This window comes from Hypoxylon fragiforme, assembly GCF_022984875.1.
Source record: "Hypoxylon fragiforme strain CBS 206.31 chromosome Unknown GGS25scaffold_9, whole genome shotgun sequence".
In the NCBI taxonomy this organism is placed as follows: domain Eukaryota; kingdom Fungi; phylum Ascomycota; class Sordariomycetes; order Xylariales; family Hypoxylaceae; genus Hypoxylon; species Hypoxylon fragiforme.
Window position 1 is genome coordinate 1,100,229 of NW_026054764.1, and position 22,976 is coordinate 1,123,204.

Here is a 22,976-nt window from a genome sequence, read left to right on the forward strand (position 1 = left end):
ACAGACAATAAAGATGTTTCGGCTGTGGTTCAAAAACCTAGTGAACAAATGTAGCCTAGCTGAATGCAGCTCTCCTATTTAAAGGGGGGGTGGGGCAACGCTGGGGCTCAGTGTGAATTTTATGCCGTGCATCTTCAAACTTTACGTCTTCCATACTTCTTCGTCATAGTCAGCAACATACACGTTCAAGTTTCATTGAAGGCGCCTCTCCCTTGCCTAGGTACACTTACCTAGCACTTAGTGTCTCGAGCTTACTTGTCCGATAACGATCAAGAGCCAAATAGCTTAACCAACTGAAATGAAATGGCGTCGGGTTCTGGTCAGCGCCCTATGGAGCGGGAGAAATACACGATACACGTAGGAAGTGGTTGGGGTTTTAACGATGGGACGTTCCTCCATAGGCCTTCAACCGCAAGAACCATGAAAGATGTTCCAGAACCTTACCTTCCTGCCTCGGCCCTTGCATCTGCAATCGGGCTGAACCATCTTCAGCTTGTCCATAATTCGCATATCAGACCTGTTCCCATTGATGTCTCGACCAAGCATCTCTGGATGTGTCAGCCTGAACACGTGAAGGATGTCACCATGGTTATCCCTCCCTGCGGCCCGTAGCTTTGGGGTTCTAACGAGGACTGGCGCAAGGAAATGTACACCAGGATGGAGGAAAAACGTTATTTGAATGCTGATGGAAAATTCAAAAGATACGATGAATTTAAGACCAAGCCGGTAGTGATCTGGCCACTGTGGGTTGAGGATGAGTGAGGTAAGGATTGGGTGTTGCTGGTATGGATTACTAGGGAGGACGCCAAGGGCAGCGGCGTGTTCGATATTGTAGAAATGTCCGGTATCTACGACCCGCGCCGTGACCCAGAGATTGGCGCGGATGGAAAACACCATCCCATATACGCGTGCACATCCAGGGTTGAGAGACATTTAGAAGAATTCCTCCGAAAGAGAAACTATATTATCGATGCAAGTTCAAGGAGACGCGTATTCTGCGCCCCCATGCCACTGGACGAAGTCTCGACGGGCGAGCGTTGCTTCTCCAACGTTAAACAATTCCTCAACTGCATAACCGAGTTCATGATCGCCAACGGCAGAGTGCCGACGAAAGAAACCATGGCAGAGCTGCCGAATCTCAGCAGATGGGCGAACCCGTATGCGGAGCGGATAGAGATGACGGGGATTCATGCTTGGTCACTCATGGCCGCATTCGGCTACAAGGCACGCATAGTCGTCGAGTCTCTGATTGACAATTATGGATGCGATGTCATGGCCGATGGTAAGAGGCCAAGGATGAGGCTGTGGGACCTTGTCGGTCCGGCGATACCAGGGAAAGTATGTGACGATCAATTTTTGCTTGAAGCAGAAGCAGAAAAGTAGTGTTAAATGTAGGTAGACTAAGGTGAATCAAGAATCAAGTAGTTAAATGGAGTTGAGAATAACTAGCCATGCGAGATATGACTAACCTAGCTTAGTCATCAATCGGATTTTCAATTTAAAAATGCGACGCGGACTTGACGCGGGCGCGGAGCCGGGTAGTGGGAGCTTGGGCCAAGTCGCGTTTTACCTTTAATTGAAATTGATAGATACCCAGATACCCAGATACACACCTACCTTTCTACCTACTCATAACTATGCCATATGTAGATTAAGACTTATTACAATTCCTCATCTTCATACATCTTATTTACTTTCAGTCTTTCCAGTCAGAAACTGCTCCCTAGATCTAGAAAACTGGTGGTGCTTATCTTGTTTCTCGTCCTGGCAAGTCATCTATTCAATCCCTACACAGACTAGTATACTCCATCCGTCGCATACTTTTTCTGTCTTCTTGCCCTGAGCCCTCTATCATCCCTTTTCTCGTCGTGTGAAGGGGTACGGAGGGAGAAGGTAATAGATAATAGGAAAAGGGAAGAAGAGGAAACCCTGAAAAATGGCGGGCACACAAACACCGGCCGGGAAGACGCCCTCCGGATCTAGAAAGGCCGGCTCAATATCGTCATCTGCTACCTCTGGAAGACAGCAGCAAAGCATCCTCGGGTTCTTTGCCAAAGCCTCGCCTGTTCCTACCTCTTCTCCCACGCCCTCGTGCCTTAAGGAAACTACCAAATCCAATAGAAAGCCATCAAACACTACCCCTGTCCCTAGCAGCGATGCCTTGGAACCTTCTAGTTCACAAGAAAACCACGGCTCTGCTGCCACCTTAAAGGTAACTGGTCACGGTTCCTCGCTTTTCAGTAGGGCTGCTGCTAAATCATTGACCGAACAGCTCAATTCCTTCGCCCATCCAGCCCCGAGCAGTAGTCCCACCCTCAAGGTAAAGCCACCCCATATTCAGCGCCCTTTACTCCTCACTCTTGCTAATTGACATTTGCTTCTTTTAGCCTAGGAAAACCGTGAGCTACGCTGAGTCTGACGAAGACGACAACGACGAGGAAGTTTTAGTTGTCAAGAAAACCTCCAGAACACGCCAACGTGGTCGCCAGCGCTCTAGGATCGTCGACGACGAAGACGACTACGATGAGAGTAAAGAGGCCGAAGATGAAGATGGTACGATCTGGCAATACACTTATCCAATTTGCCTACGCCAGATTTTGTAAATTAACAGTTTTTTCGCAGATGAGATGGCCGATTTTGTAGTTTCCGACGATTCGGACGGACCAACAAAAAAGCGGAAGCGTCCCTCAAAACCGCAACCTGCGCGCAAACGCTCTCAGGCCTTTTCCCCGAGTTCTAAAGGGGAAAACAATGACCAGATTGACAGTGACAACGATCATGACGAGACAATGGAAGAAATGCCCTCAACCTCGACTGCTCAACAGTGGCGATACGATCCAGATAATGTTGAGCCGGCAAAACCGAGACCAGCTGTTGAGCATACCGCCAAAGCCTCTGGGGCCAAACAAAAAGCGCACACGCGTGAACCCGAAGACCGCTATCCATGGCTCGCTAATATCAGCGACATCAATCGCAATCCCCCAGGCCACCCAGATTATGACCCTTCCACCGTCTACGTCCCCCCTGTGGCATGGGATAAGTTTTCGGCCTTTGAAAAGCAATACTGGGAGATCAAACAGAAACTCTGGGATACCGTTGTCTTTTTTAAGAAAGGCAAGTTCTATGAACTTTACGAGAACGACGCAACTATTGGCCATCAGCTCTTCGATCTAAAACTTACCGATCGCGTGAATATGCGCATGGTCGGCGTTCCTGAGAGCTCGCTGGACATGTGGGTAAACCAGTTCATTGCCAAAGGCTATAAAGTTGCCCGTGTCGATCAGATGGAGACGGCATTAGGCAAAGAAATGCGAGAGAGGGTCGATGTCAAAGCCAAGAAGCAGGACAAGATCATCCGTCGGGAGCTAGCCTGCATCCTCACTGGTGGCACGCTCGTTGACGGGAGCATGCTTCAAGACGACATGGCAACGTACTGCGTGGCCATCAAGGAATCCACCATTGATGACCACCCCGCATTCGGCATTGCTTTCGTCGACGCCGCCACGGGTCAATTCTTTCTCTCGGAATTTGAGGATGATGTTGATTTGACTAAATTTGAGACGTTTGTAGCCCAGACGAATCCCAAGGAGCTGCTTCTTGAAAAGTCTCGTATCTCCACCAAGGCCTTGCGTATTCTGAAAAACAACACCTCACCTACTACGATATGGAACTACTTTAAGTCTGGTAGTGAATTCTGGGAGGCCGACCTAACCCGGAGAGAACTCGGCTGCAACGGGTACTTTGGGGCTGACGAAGGAGCTGAGGAGCATTGGCCTGAGAGCCTGGCTAAAGTGAGTGAGAAGGACTTGTTGATGTCTGCTCTCGGTGCTCTTGTCCAGTACTTGCGAGTGCTCAAGATCGAACGAAACTTGCTCTCCCAAGGCAATTTTACTTGGTATAGCCCCATTCACAAGAATGGCACTTTGATTCTCGATGGCCAGACACTTATCAACCTGGAGATTTTCGCCAACTCGGTCAATGGGGGCTCGGGCGGGACTTTGTTTACCCTACTGAACAGATGTGTAACACCCTTTGGCAAGCGTCTCTTTCGTCAATGGGTATGCCACCCATTATGCAACATTGAAAAGATCAACGAACGCTTAGATGCCGTCGATGCACTAAATAATGATCCAACAACCAGGGAGAAATTATCCTCGCAGATGACGAGGATGCCAGATTTAGAACGTCTAATCTCTCGAATACATGCAGGTGCTTGCCGGGCTGATGACTTCGCAAAGGTCCTTGAAGGGTTTGAGCAGATCGAAATTACCATTGGCATGCTAGACTCTTTCAGCAATGGGGATGGCCTCCTCGGCCGTCTTGTTATTTCCTTACCAAACCTCAGTGAACCGCTTTCGTATTGGAAGAACGCCTTCAACCGCCAGAAGGCTAAGGAAGAGAAGATCCTGGTGCCTGAGCGCGGTATCGAGGAGGACTTTGATGCAAGCCATGATAAAATCACAGAAATCAAGGATGATCTACAGGCCTTACTCAACAAGCAAAAGACTGAGCTTAAGAACAAATCCCTCAAGTTCACCGATGTTGGAAAGGAGGTTTATCAGATTGAAGCTCCCAAATCTGTCAAGGTCCCTAAGAATTGGCAGCAGATGTCTGCTACTTCGAGTGTCAAGCGCTACTACTTTAAAGAACTAACGGACCTGGTACGGAAGCTACAAGAAGCCGAGGAGACTCACTCACAGCTTGTTCGAGACGTCACGCTGCGTCTCTTCCAGAGGTTTGATGTCGATTATACTACCTGGCTACAAGCCATTCGCGTCATGTCTCAACTGGATTGCCTTCTCAGTCTCGCCAAGGCATCTTCCTCCTTAGGCGAGCCAAGTTGCCGGCCCGTCTTCGTAGACGAAGAGCGCAGCGTAGTTGAATTCGAGGAGCTCAGGCACCCCTGCATGCTCAATACTGTTGATGATTTTATTCCCAATGGCATCGTCCTGGGTGGTGATTCCGCCAAAATCAATCTCCTAACAGGCGCGAACGCTGCCGGTAAATCTACAATATTAAGAATGGTGAGTCTACCGTTTCAACGTTTGATTATTGAACTTCCTGCTAACACACATGTACAGTCCTGTATCGCAGTCATCATGGCACAGATCGGTTGTTACGTGCCAGCCACCTCAGCCAAGTTGACACCTTGTGATCGTATTATGTCGCGACTTGGCGCCAATGACAACATCTTCGCGGCACAGTCGACGTTCTTCGTTGAGCTATCCGAGACCAAGAAGATTCTTTCCGAAGCGACCCCACGCTCCCTTGTTATCCTTGACGAGCTGGGACGCGGCACGTCCAGCTATGATGGCGTAGCTGTAGCTCAGGCTGTTCTACATCATGTAGCTACCCACATTGGATGTATCGGCTTCTTTGCAACTCACTATCATTCGCTCGCCACCGAGTTTGAAAACCATCCCGAAATCAGAGCAAAGCGAATGCAAATACACGTCGATGAAGAGCAGCGACGAGTCACATTCTTGTACAAGCTCGAAGATGGTGTGGCCGAGGGCAGCTTCGGTATGCACTGCGCAGCTATGTGCGGGATTGCTAATCGTGTCATTGAGAGGGCAGAGGTTGCTGCTAAAGAGTGGGAGCACACCAGCAGGCTCAAAGACAGCCTTGAGCGTGCGCGAGAGGGGTGCTATATTCCCTTGGGCATGTTGAGTGACGTTGCTGCTCTTCTTGATGACGAGAAATGCCAAGACGTTGGATTACCAAGCCTGGAGGTACTCACGCGCGCAATCGAGGCTTTGTGAGTGTGCGGCAGCAGATGCTATTATGGGTACATATCGTAGGAATGTCACGAGACGAGACGCTGTATGTATAGTGCTATAGCTGTGTATATCGGGTGGATCTCCTTTTCTTTCGGTATAAGGGACTTGCTACGTGTGCACGGAGTCATGGAGCCTATGTTATTAGTTACCTAGCCAGGTAATTCATTGCTATTCGACGTTGTCATAAGGCCAATTAAACAAATCATTATAATTTTATAGATTTCGGAGTACTTTTTACCCACGAACATGACCCCACGTAACAGTGATTGCATAGGTGCCTACTTGTGTTGCCATATAACCGGTAGTTACCTGGTGGAAAACTAGGTAGCCTCCCCTTTCTTTGAACCCACCAAAGCAAGTTTACATCTCCTAGTTATCTTCAGACTTTTCTTCTTTCTTCTCAAATACATCCGGAGCGCTACTAGTGTTACCACTGAGTCCCTGCAGCATGGCAGTCAGTCCGATCTCTTTGTTGATCTCGTCCATGCGCTCGAAGTCCGCTTGGGCAGTGCCTTCGGAGCCGAAGATTACGTCCTGAATTTAGGGGTTAGCTTTCGTTAGTTGTCCGGGGGGGGGGGGGGGGGGGGTTAGGTGTGAGTTTACGAACCATTTCCTCTAGCGTGAGCCGCTTGGTCTCGGGGACGAACCACCAGACGAACCCGGCGCCCATGAAAGTCAGCAGCCCGAATAAGATGTAGGTGCCGTAGCCGATCTTGTTGAGCATCGTGGGCGTGACTTGGCCGACGACTAAGAAGGAGAAGAAGGTTAGTGAGTTAGTTAGTTTGTGCGATGTAGCGGTGGATTGCAGGTGTAAAGGGGGTGGAAGATATGAGACGTACTGAAGTTGTTCATCCAGTTGCTCGAAGCACCGAGAGAAGTCCCGTAGGGTCGAGTGCTCAGGGGCCAAATCTCGGCGACGATGATCCACGCGCAGGGGCCCCAGGAGTAGCCGAAGTGGATGACGAAGAGCCAAACCATGGCGACGGCGGCCCAGCCGGCAGCCTGCTGCGTGGCCCACTGGCTGGCGTTCTTGGCGACGATGACGGCGATGATGATGTGGCAGGTGGCCATCCCGAGGGCGCCGATGATCAAGATGGGCTTTCGGCCCACGCGGTCGATGTACAGGACGGCGGGGATGGTGGCGAGGAACATGACGATCCCCACGACGCCGGTGGCGAGCAGGCTGGTGACGTTGTCGTCCATGCCGAGCTGCTTGAAGATGGTCGGGCTGTAGTACAGGATCGCGTTGATGCCCGTCCACTGGTCGAAGAACATGGTCACCGTCGCCACGATCACGCGCTTGAACATGGCCTTGGTCTGGAACAGCGACTTGATCGCCACGAACTGCAGCTTGAACGTGTTCCACGCCGTCTGCTCGGACAGGTTGGGGAAGAGCTCGGCGACAGTCCGCTTCTCGAACCGCGACTGCGCTTTTATCTCGAGGAACTCGAGCTCGACCAGCTCGTGGTCGGGCGAGAGCCCGCGCAGGCTCGCGAGGATCTTGCGCGCCTCGTCCTCGCGGTCGTGGTGCACCAGCCACCGCGGGGAGAAGGGCATGAAGATCATGCCGACGAAGAGGACGGCGGCGGGGAAGAGCTGCAGGCACGTGGGCACGAGCCACGCGGCGTCGGTCTGGGTCCCGAGCGTCACGCCGCCGATGTAGTTGGTGCCGTAGTCGATCCAGAAGCTGACCATGATGCCAAACGTGATGGCGAGCTGCTGCAGCGCGACGAGCGCGCCGCGGATCTCCGGGGGCGCCACCTCGGAGTTGTAGATCGGCACGATGGTGGCGAGGGCACCGACGCCCATACCGGTTACGAAGCGCCCGCCGAGGATCACGTCGTGCCCGCCGGTCTGGGCGGTCGCTTGGATCACTACGCCGATGATGAAGACGGTCACGGATACTAGCACGGCGTATTTACGGGAAATGGCCTCGGCTATGAAACCGGAGAGCAGCGTGCCGACCCAGGCGCCGAGCTCGAGGATGGCGGTCAGCCAGCCCTTCTTCGTCTGGTCAGCTGCGTCGTCGAAGGGGTCGTACTCGCCCATGTCTGTGCCATTTTGTTTTTTGTGGTTAGCGGGAGTCATCAAGTCGGGGTCGAAAAAGGAGATCTGTATATATTGCAAAAAAAAAAAAAAAGAAAAAAAAAAAAACTTACGGGCCTTGAAGGCGGGCATCGCCAGCACGCCCGAGAACATTCCCTGATTATAACCGTAGAGAATGCCACCGATACAGGCGAACAGCGCGATCCTGAACACCTTGAAGTTCTTGACCAGAGCCATAGGGCCCGACGCTCCCATCATGTTCTGGCGCCGCTTGAGGGCCACATCGTACACGGCGGCGCCGGCATCGCCTCCCGCAACCATGATGATGTGTTAGATCTCAAAGTCCTTGTCTGTGCAAAACTGCTAAAATAGTTGTCGGGTAGGTATGATTTCTAGCACCGGCGTACAATATTAAATATCGACTTTAGAGAGGTGTATATCAGGCCACACAAAACCCTCGAGGCAACAGCAGCAGCATAGCACACGGTGATAACATTGTATCAGCAATCCTTTTGGGCTGGGGGGTACACTGCAGTATATAAATATTGCATTCAAAATCCTACATGGTACGGTGTATGCTGCTAGACTTCTTCTACGTCCAATACCACCACGCCATGATACATCCATACCTACACAATACCAGGTAGGTAACAGGTAATCTGGTAGGTTAGGTGTCCTGCACAAATCAACATCAACATCCGGCCGGGGTTCGCACGCGTGGATATTGGGGAACTCGACTCCATCACATACTGATGGATGCTATTTACCAGGATGCGGGATAAAATACACATCTCGGGGCGCCGAAACAGAACCGAGAATGCCGGCTGATTGGCGGGTTTCCCCCCTTTCCCGGGGTGATTACTGTTTGTATATGCCTACCTGTACAGCACCCATGGGGTTTGCCACCAGTGGTGGTAGAACACTGCTATGTATGTATGTATGTAAGATCGTGTGAAATATTGGGGATAAACAATAAGCATGCAACTCCCCCCGTGTGGGGTATCGGGGTAATACCCAGTCGAAGTCTCCATCTCTCGAGTCTCAGTATGGAATAGCTCAACTGGGGTAAACGCATTCAGCCTAAATTGCCCCTTCCCCCAGTTCGAAAGGATCTGGTGTTCGGTTGGCTGGACACTGTCTTATGCATACTAGGTTAGGTATATATGTATGTTGAGGGGTTCGTTGGTGCTGCCATCGCATGGCTGCTTGACGTAGGTACGTGTTTACCTACCGAGTGGACTTGGTAACGTGCACATCTAGACTCCAACCTAAGTATCATGGGATTTTGATCATGGCCCGAGTTGGGTTCCAAGCCGAGGGAGAAATTTATAGTTAGTTTTGTTGCCTTACACTATTCACCCCCTCCATGATACCCATCGAGGCAATACCTATTAGCGGTTGATATCTACAAGGCATGAACGGTAGAAACCACCATACCTAGGTAATAGGCCCAGGCGCATCGATTGGGAGAGTCAATTGGATACAATGTATAAGCTTGGTATTTGGAGCGTGGGACTAGGACATAAAATTGAAGCTTCCGACAAGTGAATAACTACTAGGTATTCTCTTAAATAATAGAAGAACTATTATCTAGCCTGGGTATCTAGTAGATATGCAGATTGAGGCGTTTGTTAAGCGGCTCTCCCCGGAAGGATGCGCCGCTGTCTCAGTAACGGAGCTCAGATATCCAATGATTTTTAAAGCTTGGGCCTCATGTGTAGATTTTCAATGGGAGGGCCATCGTTGATCATCGTGGTTAATTAACGGGCCTCTGCTACTGCAGCAGTGCATGCCCCTTTCTGTGCATATATTTAGGTACGTACATCCATGTGTCCAGCTCGGCTAACTAATAGCTGGCGAGTAGAGCTGAGATGTCATCCGTTTCGAAACATGCGACAATGCTGCTGAGAGGATTCCAAGGTCTGGGAGATGCAGCAGATACTACCATACCTACCTACCTATGTACGTGTAGGTAGGTATGCAACTACAACTGCCGACCCGCCCCCAAAGGATCTGCTTAGGTAAAGGACCGATAAGATGAATATTTACCAGATCGCTGTAGTTATCTACATAGGTAATCTGTCATACAAACGACGGTCCTGCATACACGGCCAAGTATGTACGGCTCTACCCGTGGCCCCCAACTACATGTATGTATACTATACTACTATGTAGTTTGTAGCTGCAGATCAACACGACTAAGAAGACGTTAGCTACTGTGAAGAATGTCTGTGTCTGCGCGAACCACCTTAACTGCCAACCATAGAAAATGAGAATTCTATTTTAAAAGATCTACTTTGCAGCGTTGATGAAGATGGCATCCATACTTAGACAGCCAAGAAGATACACGTGATAGCTGGATCGCTGCACTGGTACAGTAGCACCGATACAACGAAAGAAAGAGTTGCATGGATATGAATATGGATATGAAAATGGATCATGTTCATTAACCATCAGGTCTGGAGAACAGACTAGGCTTGATCGGGTAGAATATCCATTAAAATCGTGTGTTGAACTATTAGACGCGCGCCTCTTTTCTCTTGCTTTATTCACATCTTTCTTTATTTTTCTCGTTGAACTTCACCTGATCTTGTCTCTGTGTTTCTCATCCAATACAATATCTCCATTTTGTCGAAACAAACTGCATTTGGACATCCCACGTTTACTAGAGACTAGGGAGGTAGGATATTCAACTTGTTTCAAAACGCGCCCCCCTTTCTAACATACTTGAAGTAGATAACTACTGTTACCACGTTCCAACACGTGAAGCTACTTAACCTAGGTTGCCATTAACTATACTGTAGGCTCTTCAAATGCTTGACCAGCTGAGTTGGAACATCAGTCCAAGTCCAAGCCACATTAGGTTGTACGACTGCTGTACTTCTCTACAGATTTACAGATTTACATACTACTAGGTAAAGCAATGTACATGATGACTGACTGAGACTTAATTAAAATAAAACTCTTAAAAATCTCAGATCGACAATCTAGCCAAGGAAAACAAACAACTGATAAAGACGATTTTTGCTAATGTGATTATGGCTAATATGATATAATATGATATTATCTTTGTTTGTCGCGCACTCGAGTCGTAGTCGCGCGGGCGCGCGCGTATATATCCCGAGTATATGTACCTGATATGGATATGTAATATGTATGTACTGTAGATCTACTACTCAAGTTATCCTTATAAGGCTGGCGCTTGATGATACCGTCCGCTCCCTTGCTATTTTTGACCATGATTGCTAGCTCGTTTCTGTCTTAGTACATTTGTATGCCCCCAAATTCGGCAACATTGGAATGTAATCATGTACAATGCCAACGTACCCAACTTGGATATTCCCCATTAGCCGCCCTCCACACCATAGTCACTTTTCCCTAGCCGCCCAACTCCATACAAACGCCATCCCGAACCTCGCCAGCCAATATCAACTGCCCTCAAAGAGTCCATCCACTCTTTCAGATACACAACCCGGGTTTCATGACTACAGCTTGCATGTTCGCCCCCCATAGCTGACCATCGCTTTAGATCTTGTTCTACTACCATAGCAGCTATGTTTCAGATCCGATGTCCTGGGTCCTCGCTACAATGACGGGCCAACATGGCTTTTTTTTCATCTGTATCTTTTTTGGTTAACTCATCTATCTAGACCCAGAGTCTTACAGCATCCAGTACTTTTATAAGTAGCCGCGCCCGTTTCGTGGCCTGGCCTGGTTTATTACTTTCCCCTCCCGGACCCTTTCGCTACATCATCAAACGGCCAATTTCTTTCCCGTCTTTTTTCTTTTACCTTATCTACAATACCGTTGTATTGTTGTTTCTTGTTTTTTGTTTTCATTTCTCCTGGGAAGCCTCGTTCGTTTCATTACATCCTTCGTTTGATACGAGTTAGCAACATTTTACAAGTTGCCATTAAAGCACACACTTGACTACCTACCTACTCAGAACCTTTCCCAGGTAACCTCCACCTCCAGGCGAGGCTGAACGAAGGAAGAAAAATAAACACGGAAGAAGAAGAAAACCGAGAGAGAGAGAAAAGCTTACCAACAACGTATGCACTTTTTTAAAAAACCAAGACGGAAGTAGAGAGGCAACACATATATCGCTAATCCTAATCATCGGCTGGAAACTTCCGATAATTCTACCTACTACAATTTCTTTCGTTTTTTTTTATTATATGTCCCCTTTCCGCCCTACCCACCACCAATGAATATGCCGAAGCACACTCGCTCGTCGAGCTCGAGTCACAACAACAATCGTTACTCGAGCCAACAAAACACCATGCCGGTATCCCTTGCGCCCTCCGCTCCCCTCCCCATCTACACCACCCGGGGCCCCTCTCTCCCGCTGAACACCGGAGGCTACTACCCCACCGTCGCCACGACATCCGCGCAGCAGGCGTCCATGCAAGCGCAGGCCTACGACGCTTACACGGCGGAGGTCGTGTCACAGCAACAGCAGCAGCAGCAGCAGCAGCAGCAGCAAGTGCCGCCGCTCCCCAACCGGCCGTCGTCGGGCGCGTGGACGGTGCAGGACGACCAGAACCTGCTGGCGGCGCGGCAGCAGGGGCTCAACTGGGCGCAGATCCAGAGCAACTACTTCCCGAACAAGTCGCCGAACGCGTGTCGGAAGCGCCACGAGCGCCTGATGGAGCGCAAGGGCGCCGACGACTGGGACAACCGGAAGCTGGAGCGCCTCGCCAAGGAGTACATGAGCATGCGCAAGGAGATATGGCAGCCACTCGCGGCGCGCACGGGAGAGAAGTGGATTGTTGTCGAAGCTAAGGTTTGTCTTTCTCCTCCTTCCCCTTCCCCCTTTTCCATCTTTTCGCCATTCCCCTCCCCCCCTTATCATCAAACATTTCCACAACCTCCCCCCACCAAAAGAACAAAGGAAAAAAAGGAAAAAACAGCAACAACTAACCACTCGGGCCCCCGTGCCCTTCAACCACCAACAGTGCATGAACAACGGCCTCAAAAACCTCCAATCCGCCGCGCGCTCCGCCGCGCGGCGCGAGCGCCTAGAGTCTGGCTCCGGCCACCACCAGCATATGCAGCAGCAGCAGCAGCAGCACGCAGGGTATGACGACGACAGCGGTATTTCCGGGATTGGTCTGACACCCGTAGATGACCTGGACGCGTCGTACAGCAGCCCCGAGACCTCGGTGTCCAGCTGCTCGCACCACTCCGGCGGAAGCCACCACGGCGGCTACGGTCACCCGATGGCGCTCGCGGGCGGCCACCACCACCACCACCACCCTTACGGCGGTAACTACGGCACCGGAGGCGGGGCGGGGGGCGGTGGCGGTGGCGGTGGCGGTGGTGGCGGGCTGTCCTCGAGCTACGGGTCCTCGGTCTCCTCGTCCGCGCACTACGGCGCCCCGATGCACCACGCCGCGCACCAGCACGCCGACTCCTCCCCCTACGCGCTGGCCGACGGCCAGAGGCTGCCGAGCGTCGATATGGGGATCGATGCGATCATCAACAGGCCGGGACATGCTCCGCATGGCATGTGAAAAAGGGGGGGTAGGGGGGGGGGGTGGTTTAATTTAATGTTGGTGGTAGAATCGAACCCTCTCTCACTCACTCACTCACTCACTTTAATCAGCCGTTTAGTTTTATACTGTCTAATCCTCCTCACCACACCCCCTCCCCCCCAAAAGCTCTAGTAAAAATTTCTTGTTTCTTATTTATTACCTACAGCTACCCTACCTACCTACCTATATTTTCTTATTCACATTGGATAGATATTTATTCAATCTTTTTTTTCTTTTTCTTTTTCTCTCTCTCTCTCTCTTCAAAAATCTCTCACTTCTCTGGGGCGTTGAAGGCGTCAAGCATAGCATGGCGAATATGGGCAAAATTAAAACAAAGGGGGAAATGGGGAGCGGGGGGCCAAATGTAATGCAACGCAATTGCAACGCGAAAGCGAAAGCGGAAAAAACAAAAACAAACCAAACCAAAAAAAAAAACCACCTAGTGGCATGGGATTTGATGGCAGGATATTTCTGAGAAGATTGCATAGGAGGAGACAGGTCGACGACATGACTTTCATTCATCTACAAGAAATTGAATTTGGGCATATGGCAAATATCTGGCTTTTCTGGCGGGGGGGTTTCAATGCTATTTTTCTTTTTTTTTTCTTTTTCCACGGGTCTCCTCTTTGTTTGGTACCCCCCTTAATCCTCCCCCCCCTCCCCCAAGTTTACAAACAAATACCCCAAAATCAGGGGGGGGGAAAGGGGTGGCACGCATGGTTGGGTTGGATTGGGACATTTACGTTGGATTCAGCCCCTTGGAAGCTCATGCTCCCTTACTCACCAGCCTAATGATTGTCAACGAACGCATATTGTATACTAGAATACCTTACCTTACCTATTCATCATATAGATACCACAGGGCTACGGGCATTGATTTAATAATTAAAGTTTACCTATCCATATGGAATTGATTGATTGATTGATTCCAAGCCATGCTGTGTTGTGTTATGCTATGTCATAATATGTGCCTTCTACATAGTCCAAGTTTAAGTAGTGATTTTTTACTCGTTAGATCTTACATATACCACATGGATTGATGGATCCTACCTAGGTACAGGTTGGCTGTTTCTCCGGCCGCGACCAGACCAGACCAGTCCACAACCTGCAGGATTTCCAACCCCAATGTGTGAGCTCACTCCCTCACCTACCAATGGCGGGTGCAGCAGCAGCAGTCTGGGCCTGACCAACGGCGGCCTTCGCTTCCTCCCCAACCTCATCAGCAATCCAGTCGCCATCATCCTCGTCCTCCTCGTCCTCGAGATCTGGCTCCCCTACGATGCTGCTCCAAACCCGCCCCCACATGCCCTTCTTCTGCACCAGAGCCAACACCATAATAACCGGCAAATGCCAAACGCTAGCCCAAAATAGCCCCCGTGCGCTCCCCTTGAATCCTTGGTACTTCCAAAACTTCACGGCTTCGCGCGCGAGCCAGAAATTTACAGGTATGCTCGTCACTGCAAAACTCCACTCCGTCACGCCTATGGTGCAGAGCGCAATGGACAGCGGGGCAAACAGCATGCTATACCTCAGCGCGACTCGTGCGTTGCGGGCAGGGTTGACCCAGCACAGCATCTTGTGGCCGGCCGCCTTGTACTCTTCCCTAATGGGCCAAGATAGAGCCATAAAGTGAGGGAATTGCCAAGCGAATAAAAGGGTGGCGAACAGCCAACCGCCAATCGCGTCCGAAGTAAGGAGTAGTTCGCGGAACGATCCATCTCCTGTTGCAGACTCGCCGGCCGCTGCGGCCCAGCCCATGAGAGGCGGTATGCCCCCAACAATGGCCCCGACCCAGGTGTTGAGGCATGAGATGCGCTTCATGGGCGTGTAAATCCCAGCGTAGAGCACGATATTGGCGGTACCTAAGAATGCGACGGTGGGATTGACGCCAAAGTACAGGCTACCAATCCCAAAGAAAGCTGCGAGAGTGGCGAATAAGAGAGCCCTGCGTTCCGACAGCAGCCCGCGCACCAGCGGTCGGTTCCGCGTCCGGGTCATTTGAGCGTCCCATTTTGGTTCGTAAAGCATGTTGAGTGCGTTGGCGCTGGCCGAGCAGAGGGCCGTGCCAGTCGTAAGAAACGTGAGGGTCAAGGGCGATAAAGAGGGTGTATCCAAACCTATAGATGGGGAAAGAAATGCAGGAACGGGATAGAGCGCATAAGGCGCCATCGCAGTAAGAACTACAAGGACGGTAAGACGAGGTTTGGAGAGGGATAGGAGCAGTGAAAGCTGTCGGCGGAGAGAGTTGACGGGATGTTTTGTGGAAGCCGTCGTGAGGGTAGATGATGCATCTGGTGGGAGCGTATTTGGGGAATTGTCGATACTCTCAGTAGTAGCCGTGGCTGTCGTCGTAGTACCCAAATCGCTAGCTATAGCGGCGTTCCCTGCGATTACCTTGCGCCGCGCAGCTTGCCGGCGGCGGTGGGGTAGGTCTGGACTACCCAGGCTGCTCGCTGTTTGTGCGCTGGCATTGTTATCCGTAGGGTTTGCAGTGCTCGTAGGGTTCGTAGTTGTTTCACTGGACGCGGTCGAGGCCGCAAAGTACTTGGAAGCTACAGCATCTTGGGCTTGAAGCAGAAGTCTATTGGACAAGAAATAACCCTTCTTTAAATGCGACTTCGGCTTTGGCGCTACTGTAGCGAACGACTGAACGAAGGCCCGTCTAGTCGAGTTTTTGTTGTAGTTCAAACGCAAGTTCGAGTTTAACTGTAGACTGCACCTCCAGCAGACATTATCGAGAGCATAGGGACGAAGCAGACTTCCGGCAGGCCGTAGGCGCATACTGACTGCGGCTCATATCGCCAATTGAGTCGCTCGGAGGGCTGTAATACGGGACTTAGCGACTAAACAAGCATCGCGATGACGATGGGTATCTGTATTTACTGAGGGTAGGTATTAAGTTTTATTATTTTCGAATAGTAGCAGTAGCAGCTGTTGTAGTTGTAGCAGCAATTGCTGTGATGTCACTCTCCAAAGAAAATGAAGTTTTTCGGCCCATCCATTTCCCGGTATAGCCGTTTGATGGTTATAAGGATATAGGTTCGATAAATGAGTATAAGTATCTACTACTAGTAGCATATACAGACTAGTTGCATGTAACTACTTTGTATCCAATTTATCCAATTTGATCTTTCGTCAAGGGGTTCAAGAGCCTCTCCTCTCACAGCATCAATTCATCACATGTAATTTTTAATTCTCAAGGACACTACATAGTTACAACTATATGCATATTAAATTTACCACATCTCGTACATAATATATATACCACTTTCCAATATGTAATTCCTAGGTACCCCTAAACGGCACCTAGCCTATACCTGCTTCTCATGACTACCCACAATCCGACTACTATCAGAACCATGTATATCACCACCTATCGTGTCCTTAATTACCACCGGCTCATTAGCAGCTACCAGTTTCTCATCTGTCTCCTCGAGTTCTTCATCGAGCGTGAGATTGAGGATCATGCAGACGAACGCCGTGACACAAAAGCCCGTCTCCATAATCAACACAATAGCATCCAGGAACCCCTGGAGGCCCCTGTTGTTGCCACTATAGCTAAATACGTTGTCGAAGTAGGTCGGCACCATGGTTGCTGTATCACGTGTAAGCTAGATATCCTCACAAGTGCCCAGGTATACACGAGACTCTGGTAGATAGATTAAAGAACAAAGGAGGGGGGAGGTAACTAAAAGGAACACAAAACATACCTCCATATCCAATAGACAGCCCAGCCGTTAGAATAAACCTATTCCGTCGATTGAACGGAACTCCTCGTGTAATGATAGCGATGCCCGACACCGCCACAGCGCAGAACAAAAAGGTCGTCATCCCGCCGAGAACAGGGGAGGGAATGGCAACGAGGGCCGCGGCGAATTTCGCAAAGATGCCCATGATCAGCAGGAAGAGACTTTGCAGCAGTCCACGTGTTAGCTTTTGAGCGCTCAAGAGACTTCTGGAAACCAACGGTTTGACTTACCAACAGCAGTATCCAGCAGTACGGTTTGCGCAACGTGTAAGAGCGATGACTCCGTTATTCTGCGCGAAGGTCGACATGGGCGTGATAGTCATGAGGGCCGCCAGAATGCCGTTTATTCCGTCCGCTAGCACGCCGCCCTGGATGCGGGACTCGTACGTCCTGCCCTCCACCTCAAGGCGGGAAACGTCGCAGGTGGCGGTGATGTCACCGATAGCCTCGCACGCGCAGATGATGAAGACCGCCAAGATCGGGAGGACCAGCGGTCCGTAGACCGTCAGCTTGAACGTGTGCACCCAGATGAACGAGGCGACCGGCGCGGCGTCGATTCCCGAACGGTCGAAGTACCCGGTAGCGGCGGCAATGATGCAGCCTACCAGGAGCCCGATAATCACAGCGGTGGACTTCATGATCGGGGCCCCGAAGCGCTCGCATAGGATGATGGTCAAAAACACAGAGAAGCCGAGACCTAAAAGGTAGGTATTAGCATCAAGGGATTAATACCCATCCCTAGCCACGGTGAAAACTGACCGAGATACTCCGGAGAGCCCCATGGCAGGGCGTGGGGGGCGCCGACATTGGGACAGACGTCGAAGAAGGCCGTATGCGTGGCATCCGAGCAAGAGCCGCTGCCACCAGCCCAATTCTTAAAACCCGACTCGATGAGGCTGATTCCGATCAACTTTGCATACCTAGTTAGCAACAAAACAGCTTTCCCCCGGAACGATGAGCAATGCTTACCATAACGGTCGGGCCAGTCACGATGGGGGGAAATATCTTCAGCATGATCTTCGGCGGTATGAACGCGATGAGAACCTCGATGAGGGCGCAGACGGCCGCCGTCCCGAGAAGCGCGCCGTAGGCGTCCGGGCAGGGCAGCTTGTTGCCGTCGGCGTCGGTGGGGCAGAAGCCGTTGGCGTACATCTGCGCAAAGGCGCCGAGGGCAACGGGGATGATGGAAAATGAGATGCCCACCACGGAAATTAGTCCCGTTCCAAGATAATATCTAATTTCGAACCCCGTTAGCAAAAGCCTCTCGTCATTGTCACCGGCATTTGCCGTGAACAACTAAGCGTAGCGATGTGGAGCACTCACGGTGTCTTGTATATGTGAAACCTGGTGATCTGGATCGTAGACAAGATACCCGAGACAATCAGCGCAGTCGAGACCAGATACTGCTGCATCTCCGGCGGCAGGTTGACTCCCGCCGCGCCCGCCATGAGAATCGGCGGGGTGATAATCCCAGCCAGCATGGCCAACGCATGCTGCAGGCCGAGGAGCAGCGCCAGGACCACCGGCATCTTGTCGTTGAGGCCGAAGAAGGGCGACGCCTGCCGGGACTTCTTCATGAACGGCAGGTTTGGCCGCAGGAGAAAGCCATAGTCGTAGTCGCCTAGTATGCCCTGTCGTGTGAGAAATGTCTTCTTGAGGCGCTGGAGTTGGCTGCTTGCGGTTTTCCTCGGCCCGTGTTGCTGCGGCGCGATTTGCGACGGGCCCTGGTCCTCGTCCATGCTCGCCGGATGAGAGGCCGGTAGGCAGACAAAAGCAGTACGTTTTGCTTTGCTTTTCTGATTATAAAACCGAGTTCCTGGGTATATACAATATTTATAACTTGTATACCTGGTTCATATGCGATTAGGTAAATAATTCTAGTCGTACAATAGCCGGGTGGTTTAATTCCTCTCAAAAGGGTTTGCCTTCGTCGAAGAAGAGGCTATATCGACCAATGACAAGAGACCTACCTATTTACTTATGTATGATGTAAAAGAAATTTAAGTAGGTAAGTTATAGATTCTTACCAGCCTTCCTATATGTAAATCTTTATCGAGGAGGATTATAAAAGCTCATCCATTAATAACCATATTTAGCAAAAATCAGCAAGGGTTAGTTACCTAATTTTTATTTATCTATTATCTCCCCTACCCCCCAGTACATATCTTGTTTACGCCGCCGCACAAGTTTTGGTGCAGACACTTAACTGCTAGATGCAGGTACTAGCTACCTAGCAGCTGAACCTCGATCTGCTATAAATAGCATGTACCTGCTACATAATGCCATATGTAAGTCTCGCCAGGTCCCTATCGCGTACTAAAGGAAAATAACATGTCAGTGGCTTGTTTCCGGTGCAGATAGCCTCAGTCCAGAACCAGATGGCTGGGATCCTTCCGCATGGGGTACATTGATGTATGTATCGGTCAGCAGAATCGTCTGTCCGGATCTTCATATGCATGTACTTACCAAATAACTACATATGTATGTAGCTTATGTACATGTATGTATTATTACATGTGTGCTTCTTATACAGAGTAGCATTCAATAGCAATGAGTATACATACAAATCTGCACCTGTAAGTACGTGTTTAATACATAGGCAGACACGTTCCCAAAATTAAGGAATCCAGATGTCATTACTTGCAGAATATCTACAATGTACTGTAATCACAATATCGCCCCTGAAGATAAGTAATAAAGAACCTCCAAGAGGCCGAGAAAATCATGACAGCTGACTGGCTGTAGATAAGCGGGAGCTAAAGCTCGGCCCCTAGCTGCGCTAGTCAGCTTCCATTAATTATCACTCTTCACCATAATAGTCGATGCCTCGGGCTACCTACCCTGGTATGAGATTCATACCTCCGGATAACGTTATGCTTCAATGTCCATGTTTCCATCCTAACGGCGCCGGCCGCCCGCTGCGTGCCGTCCGCCGCCTTGCATGTAGGTGCGATGTAAAATTGGATATTTAACTTGAGATTATCAAACCTCGTCCATTACCCCGTAACCACATGGCAGATCTCATGTAAATTGGTATGTAGGTTTGTCACATATGATAACCCGCTTAGTTATCTGTCCAATCTTACACAATAACTACTGTAACCAAAGGACTTGACCGTGTCTCACCGATTATCTGGGAACGGCTTTCGCTCTCATTATGTAGGTAGAAGAGGTAGTAGAATTGTCTGGGGCTGCATATTAAGGAGCAGTAATATCACATACATGTATTATACGTACACTATGTGTAACGCAGGGGCGGCCCCCCCCCCCCCCCCCCCAACAGCGTCATAGGTATTATGTATCATCAAGCGATCAGTAGTTAAAAACAGACATCCCGATGGCTCATCTTTTGCCCTGTGGGTTCCAGCTGCAATCTTGCGATCGTCTTACATATGTAGGTACTAGCTGGCTTAGGGAGACTTCAACACTACCTACCTAGGCTAGCAACTAATATTCAGCTTGATCCAATACATATCTAGGTATTCACAATATGATCTTCCTACGCCATCAACAAGCCGTGCCCTACGTACCCTCCCTAGACTAGAGTCGAGCTGCCCTGCAAGCTAACAATACCGTCCGCGTCTCTCGGACCAGGTTCTGCGGGCCATTCTCTCGCGCACGGCGAAGATATAGCGGGCCATTTTTCAGGGGGTCCGGGCTTGTACAATACCTGGGACGAGTAGAGCTCTTGAGCCGGCGCATGGTCCGCGGATACGGATACGAATAAGACAGCGCCTTGAGAATTAGCAAGCCAAGGCGCCGCCGTTTGGTCGAAAGTTCAAATATCGAAAAAAAAAAATGAAGCTTGAGAGGTGGATGATAGCTACCTACATATCCAGGCCTAAGATGGAGGGGATGGGGAATTATAGGGGGGCCTTCAGGTAGTATAGAGTACCCCGCACTACCCGGAGCTACCCCGCGTATAGCCCTTCTATTCTTCGAGGGGACTATAGTTAGGTATTACCCCAATTCCATTATCCTCCCAAGAGAAGAGCGGCATCGAAATAATTCTCGTCCATAATTTCAGTTGTATTTGCGTATCCTCGAAAGGGGAATATATTAATCCCAACGAAAAGCCATGGACACACGTATCTAAGCACAGGATAGGATAGGATATGATACGTAAAGACCTACCTACCTACAACACAGCTGACCCCGGGTATTATCACATTAACTAATCAATCCAGGCCATTGAATCGCAAGACCCCATGAGCTCCATGCGGTCCAAGGTCCACCGGCGCCTTGCCTTTTCTTCTTTTCTTCTTCCGTTTCGACCCTTCCTCATCGCTATCTGAATCATTATCCGAGTTTCTGCTTGTCTGACGCTTCGTCCCGTTCTTTCGCGCCACCTTGTCATCGTCGTCGTCATCATCATCCGAATCATCCGCCTCGCTATCCGAATCAGATTCACTGTCATCTTGTGCCAGCGAAGGCGCCTGCTCCCATATCTTGATGGTCTGGCCGCCGCCACTTATCATGCGACCTTGGCAGTCGAACCCGATACCCACTACTGCCTCGATGTCGTCGTGTCGTAGGGTACCCTCGACCTCCCTCTTCACCAGGTCGACAATGCGTAAGCTGCCGTCGCCCATGCCGATGGCAACCTTCTTGCCCCTCGCTATATCCTCGGGGACTTGAACAATGCAGTCGAGGCTTTCGCCGCCTCCTTTTACAGGGTCCACGACGACGCGGTCTTGCTGATCATCCCAGGCGCCCTTGTCCCACAAGGTGAGTATACCGGTGCCTGTCCCTACCGCCACGATTCCACTACCTCGGCTCTTCTTGGGCCCCATTCCGGGAATGAAAGCGGCGCAAAGGAGCTCATCTTCCTGGTCATCGCTGCGCACCAGCACGCCTCTTCGTAGGTCTGTAACGGCCAGCGTGGTACCGCCCGTCGATATCCATTGTTTGCTGTAGCCGCTCGTGCTCTCCGCAGACGGGGGCAGGGGAGTGATGCTCGACACGAAGTCGTCGTGAGGGAAATGCGTTTGCTGGGGCTTCGATTTGGCAAGCGCACCATCTCGTAGATCAAGAAGGTGCAGGGCGCCCGAGTCGCAGGCAAGCAGCAAGGTCTGGGGCGATAGGACATGAAGTAGAGACGGCGAATCAGGGATGGATCTGGTCGAGGGGATGGCGATTTTGGAGGCAACTTGGCCGGTGACTGGAGAGAAATGCTTTAGGAGGTAGTCGGTACCAGCCGAGTAGAGGGCTATTCCAATTAGGCAAGATGCGCGTTAGCTTCACGTCATAATGCAATATCTCAAAGTGTTCCATGGGTATTATTGACTAACCAGAGCCATCGTTAGAGAATGCCAAGGTGCGACAACTGCCCTTGTGCCTCCTGGTCCTCCATACGGTGTCGATGGTTCCCTTGCCGTCCGACAAAACATCGGCGTTGGAATCGTCGTCGTCGTCTGATGATCGATCGGCGGCAGGTAGACGGAAGCATTGAACATGACCTGACGAGAGGCCAACTCCTAGGAGGGGTTCGGTGGGATGGAGGACCTGGGTGAAGAGCTCTGCGCTCAGGGGGAGCGTGCAGAGATTTTCAAACATGATGGAAGAAAATAATGCCAATAACCCCAAGATTGGGTAGAAGTAGGTGAGGAGATTATTCAATTCAGGTTCAGGCTCATGATTTGCATCTTATATCCATTCAATTCCCTTCCTCGGGCATGTATCGCAAGATATCGTATGGAATGGTATGTCGTTTTATACACTGAATAAATAGTATGTAGGGTAAACAGACAAGGATATAATGAAAGTTCCTATGTAGGTTCAAATTATTTTGGTATAGATATGTAACAAACGAGGAATTGAAAAGGCATCTCGATTGTTACATTTCCTTGATTAAAGAATGGGGGG

The 22,976-nt window shown here is 50.4% G+C and overlaps 7 protein-coding genes across 7 annotated transcripts; 3 read left to right on the forward strand and 4 right to left on the reverse strand.

The window, feature by feature from the left end:
* Window positions 1-303: 303 nt before the first annotated feature.
* GGS25DRAFT_525361 (uncharacterized protein) lies at window positions 304-1,576 on the forward strand (the record flags this gene model as incomplete). The annotated part of the gene is made up of 4 exons (XM_049264763.1): window positions 304-608; window positions 702-743; window positions 798-1,282; window positions 1,479-1,576. 4 exons carry the CDS (start codon window positions 304-306, stop codon window positions 1,574-1,576), a joined length of 930 nt encoding a protein of 309 aa, XP_049112981.1.
* On the forward strand, window positions 1,566-6,017 carry GGS25DRAFT_506790 (DNA mismatch repair protein Msh6). The gene is made up of 5 exons (XM_049262344.1): window positions 1,566-2,212; window positions 2,273-2,320; window positions 2,388-2,553; window positions 2,623-5,024; window positions 5,082-6,017. Exons 1-5 carry the CDS (start codon window positions 1,937-1,939, stop codon window positions 5,760-5,762), a joined length of 3,573 nt encoding a protein of 1,190 aa, XP_049112982.1. The 5' UTR covers window positions 1,566-1,936; the 3' UTR covers window positions 5,763-6,017.
* An 8-nt stretch (window positions 6,018-6,025) lies between these two features.
* GGS25DRAFT_447382 (general substrate transporter) lies at window positions 6,026-8,424 on the reverse strand. The gene is made up of 4 exons (XM_049258796.1): window positions 7,940-8,424; window positions 6,620-7,831; window positions 6,388-6,527; window positions 6,026-6,314 (listed from the first exon to the last, which is right to left on the reverse strand). Exons 1-4 carry the CDS (start codon window positions 8,145-8,147, stop codon window positions 6,150-6,152), a joined length of 1,725 nt encoding a protein of 574 aa, XP_049112983.1. The 5' UTR covers window positions 8,148-8,424; the 3' UTR covers window positions 6,026-6,149.
* A 3,615-nt stretch (window positions 8,425-12,039) lies between these two features.
* GGS25DRAFT_534588 (uncharacterized protein) lies at window positions 12,040-13,576 on the forward strand (the record flags this gene model as incomplete). The annotated part of the gene is made up of 2 exons (XM_049265788.1): window positions 12,040-12,612; window positions 12,740-13,576. 2 exons carry the CDS (start codon window positions 12,040-12,042, stop codon window positions 13,340-13,342), a joined length of 1,176 nt encoding a protein of 391 aa, XP_049112984.1. The 3' UTR covers window positions 13,343-13,576.
* A 669-nt stretch (window positions 13,577-14,245) lies between these two features.
* On the reverse strand, window positions 14,246-16,370 carry GGS25DRAFT_447468 (mitochondria protoheme IX farnesyltransferase). The gene has a single exon (XM_049258797.1). It carries the CDS (start codon window positions 16,142-16,144, stop codon window positions 14,507-14,509), a length of 1,638 nt encoding a protein of 545 aa, XP_049112985.1. The 5' UTR covers window positions 16,145-16,370; the 3' UTR covers window positions 14,246-14,506.
* A 165-nt stretch (window positions 16,371-16,535) lies between these two features.
* Window positions 16,536-19,216, reverse strand: GGS25DRAFT_506803 (Xanthine/uracil permease). Its single transcript, XM_049262345.1, has 7 exons — window positions 19,082-19,216; window positions 18,435-18,959; window positions 18,081-18,345; window positions 17,871-18,021; window positions 17,343-17,808; window positions 17,074-17,273; window positions 16,536-16,958 (listed from the first exon to the last, which is right to left on the reverse strand). Exons 2-7 carry the CDS (start codon window positions 18,848-18,850, stop codon window positions 16,675-16,677), a joined length of 1,782 nt encoding a protein of 593 aa, XP_049112986.1. The 5' UTR covers window positions 18,851-18,959; window positions 19,082-19,216; the 3' UTR covers window positions 16,536-16,674.
* A 1,835-nt stretch (window positions 19,217-21,051) lies between these two features.
* Window positions 21,052-22,976, reverse strand: GGS25DRAFT_447668 (WD40 repeat-like protein). The gene is made up of 2 exons (XM_049258799.1): window positions 22,403-22,976; window positions 21,052-22,320 (listed from the first exon to the last, which is right to left on the reverse strand). Exons 1-2 carry the CDS (start codon window positions 22,665-22,667, stop codon window positions 21,290-21,292), a joined length of 1,296 nt encoding a protein of 431 aa, XP_049112987.1. The 5' UTR covers window positions 22,668-22,976; the 3' UTR covers window positions 21,052-21,289.

Excerpts from the sequence above, each read along its gene's own strand:
- GGS25DRAFT_506790 (XM_049262344.1), top strand. The coding sequence starts at position 1,937 with ATGGCGGGCACACAAACACCGGCCGGGAAGACGCCCTCCGGATCTAGA. Across the intron at positions 2,321-2,387 it reads GCAGTAGTCCCACCCTCAAG|CCTAGGAAAACCGTGAGCTA; the intron begins GTAAAGCCACCC and ends TGCTTCTTTTAG. Across the intron at positions 2,554-2,622 it reads AGAGGCCGAAGATGAAGATG|ATGAGATGGCCGATTTTGTA; the intron begins GTACGATCTGGC and ends GTTTTTTCGCAG.
- GGS25DRAFT_447382 (XM_049258796.1), bottom strand. The coding sequence starts at position 8,147 with ATGGTTGCGGGAGGCGATGCCGGCGCCGCCGTGTACGATGTGGCCCTC. Across the intron at positions 6,528-6,619 it reads CAACTGGATGAACAACTTCA|TCGTCGGCCAAGTCACGCCC; the intron begins GTACGTCTCATA and ends TCTCCTTCTTAG. Across the intron at positions 6,315-6,387 it reads GGCTCACGCTAGAGGAAATG|GACGTAATCTTCGGCTCCGA; the intron begins GTTCGTAAACTC and ends CCCTAAATTCAG.
- GGS25DRAFT_447668 (XM_049258799.1), bottom strand. The coding sequence starts at position 22,667 with ATGTTTGAAAATCTCTGCACGCTCCCCCTGAGCGCAGAGCTCTTCACC. Across the intron at positions 22,321-22,402 it reads ATTCTCTAACGATGGCTCTG|CCCTCTACTCGGCTGGTACC; the intron begins GTTAGTCAATAA and ends TAATTGGAATAG.
- GGS25DRAFT_447468 (XM_049258797.1), bottom strand. The coding sequence starts at position 16,144 with ATGCGCCTACGGCCTGCCGGAAGTCTGCTTCGTCCCTATGCTCTCGAT.
- GGS25DRAFT_506803 (XM_049262345.1), bottom strand. The coding sequence starts at position 18,850 with ATGGACGAGGACCAGGGCCCGTCGCAAATCGCGCCGCAGCAACACGGG. Across the intron at positions 17,274-17,342 it reads ACTGCTGGATACTGCTGTTG|TCTCTTCCTGCTGATCATGG; the intron begins GTAAGTCAAACC and ends ACTGCTGCAAAG. Across the intron at positions 16,959-17,073 it reads GCTGTCTATTGGATATGGAG|CAACCATGGTGCCGACCTAC; the intron begins GTATGTTTTGTG and ends CACGTGATACAG.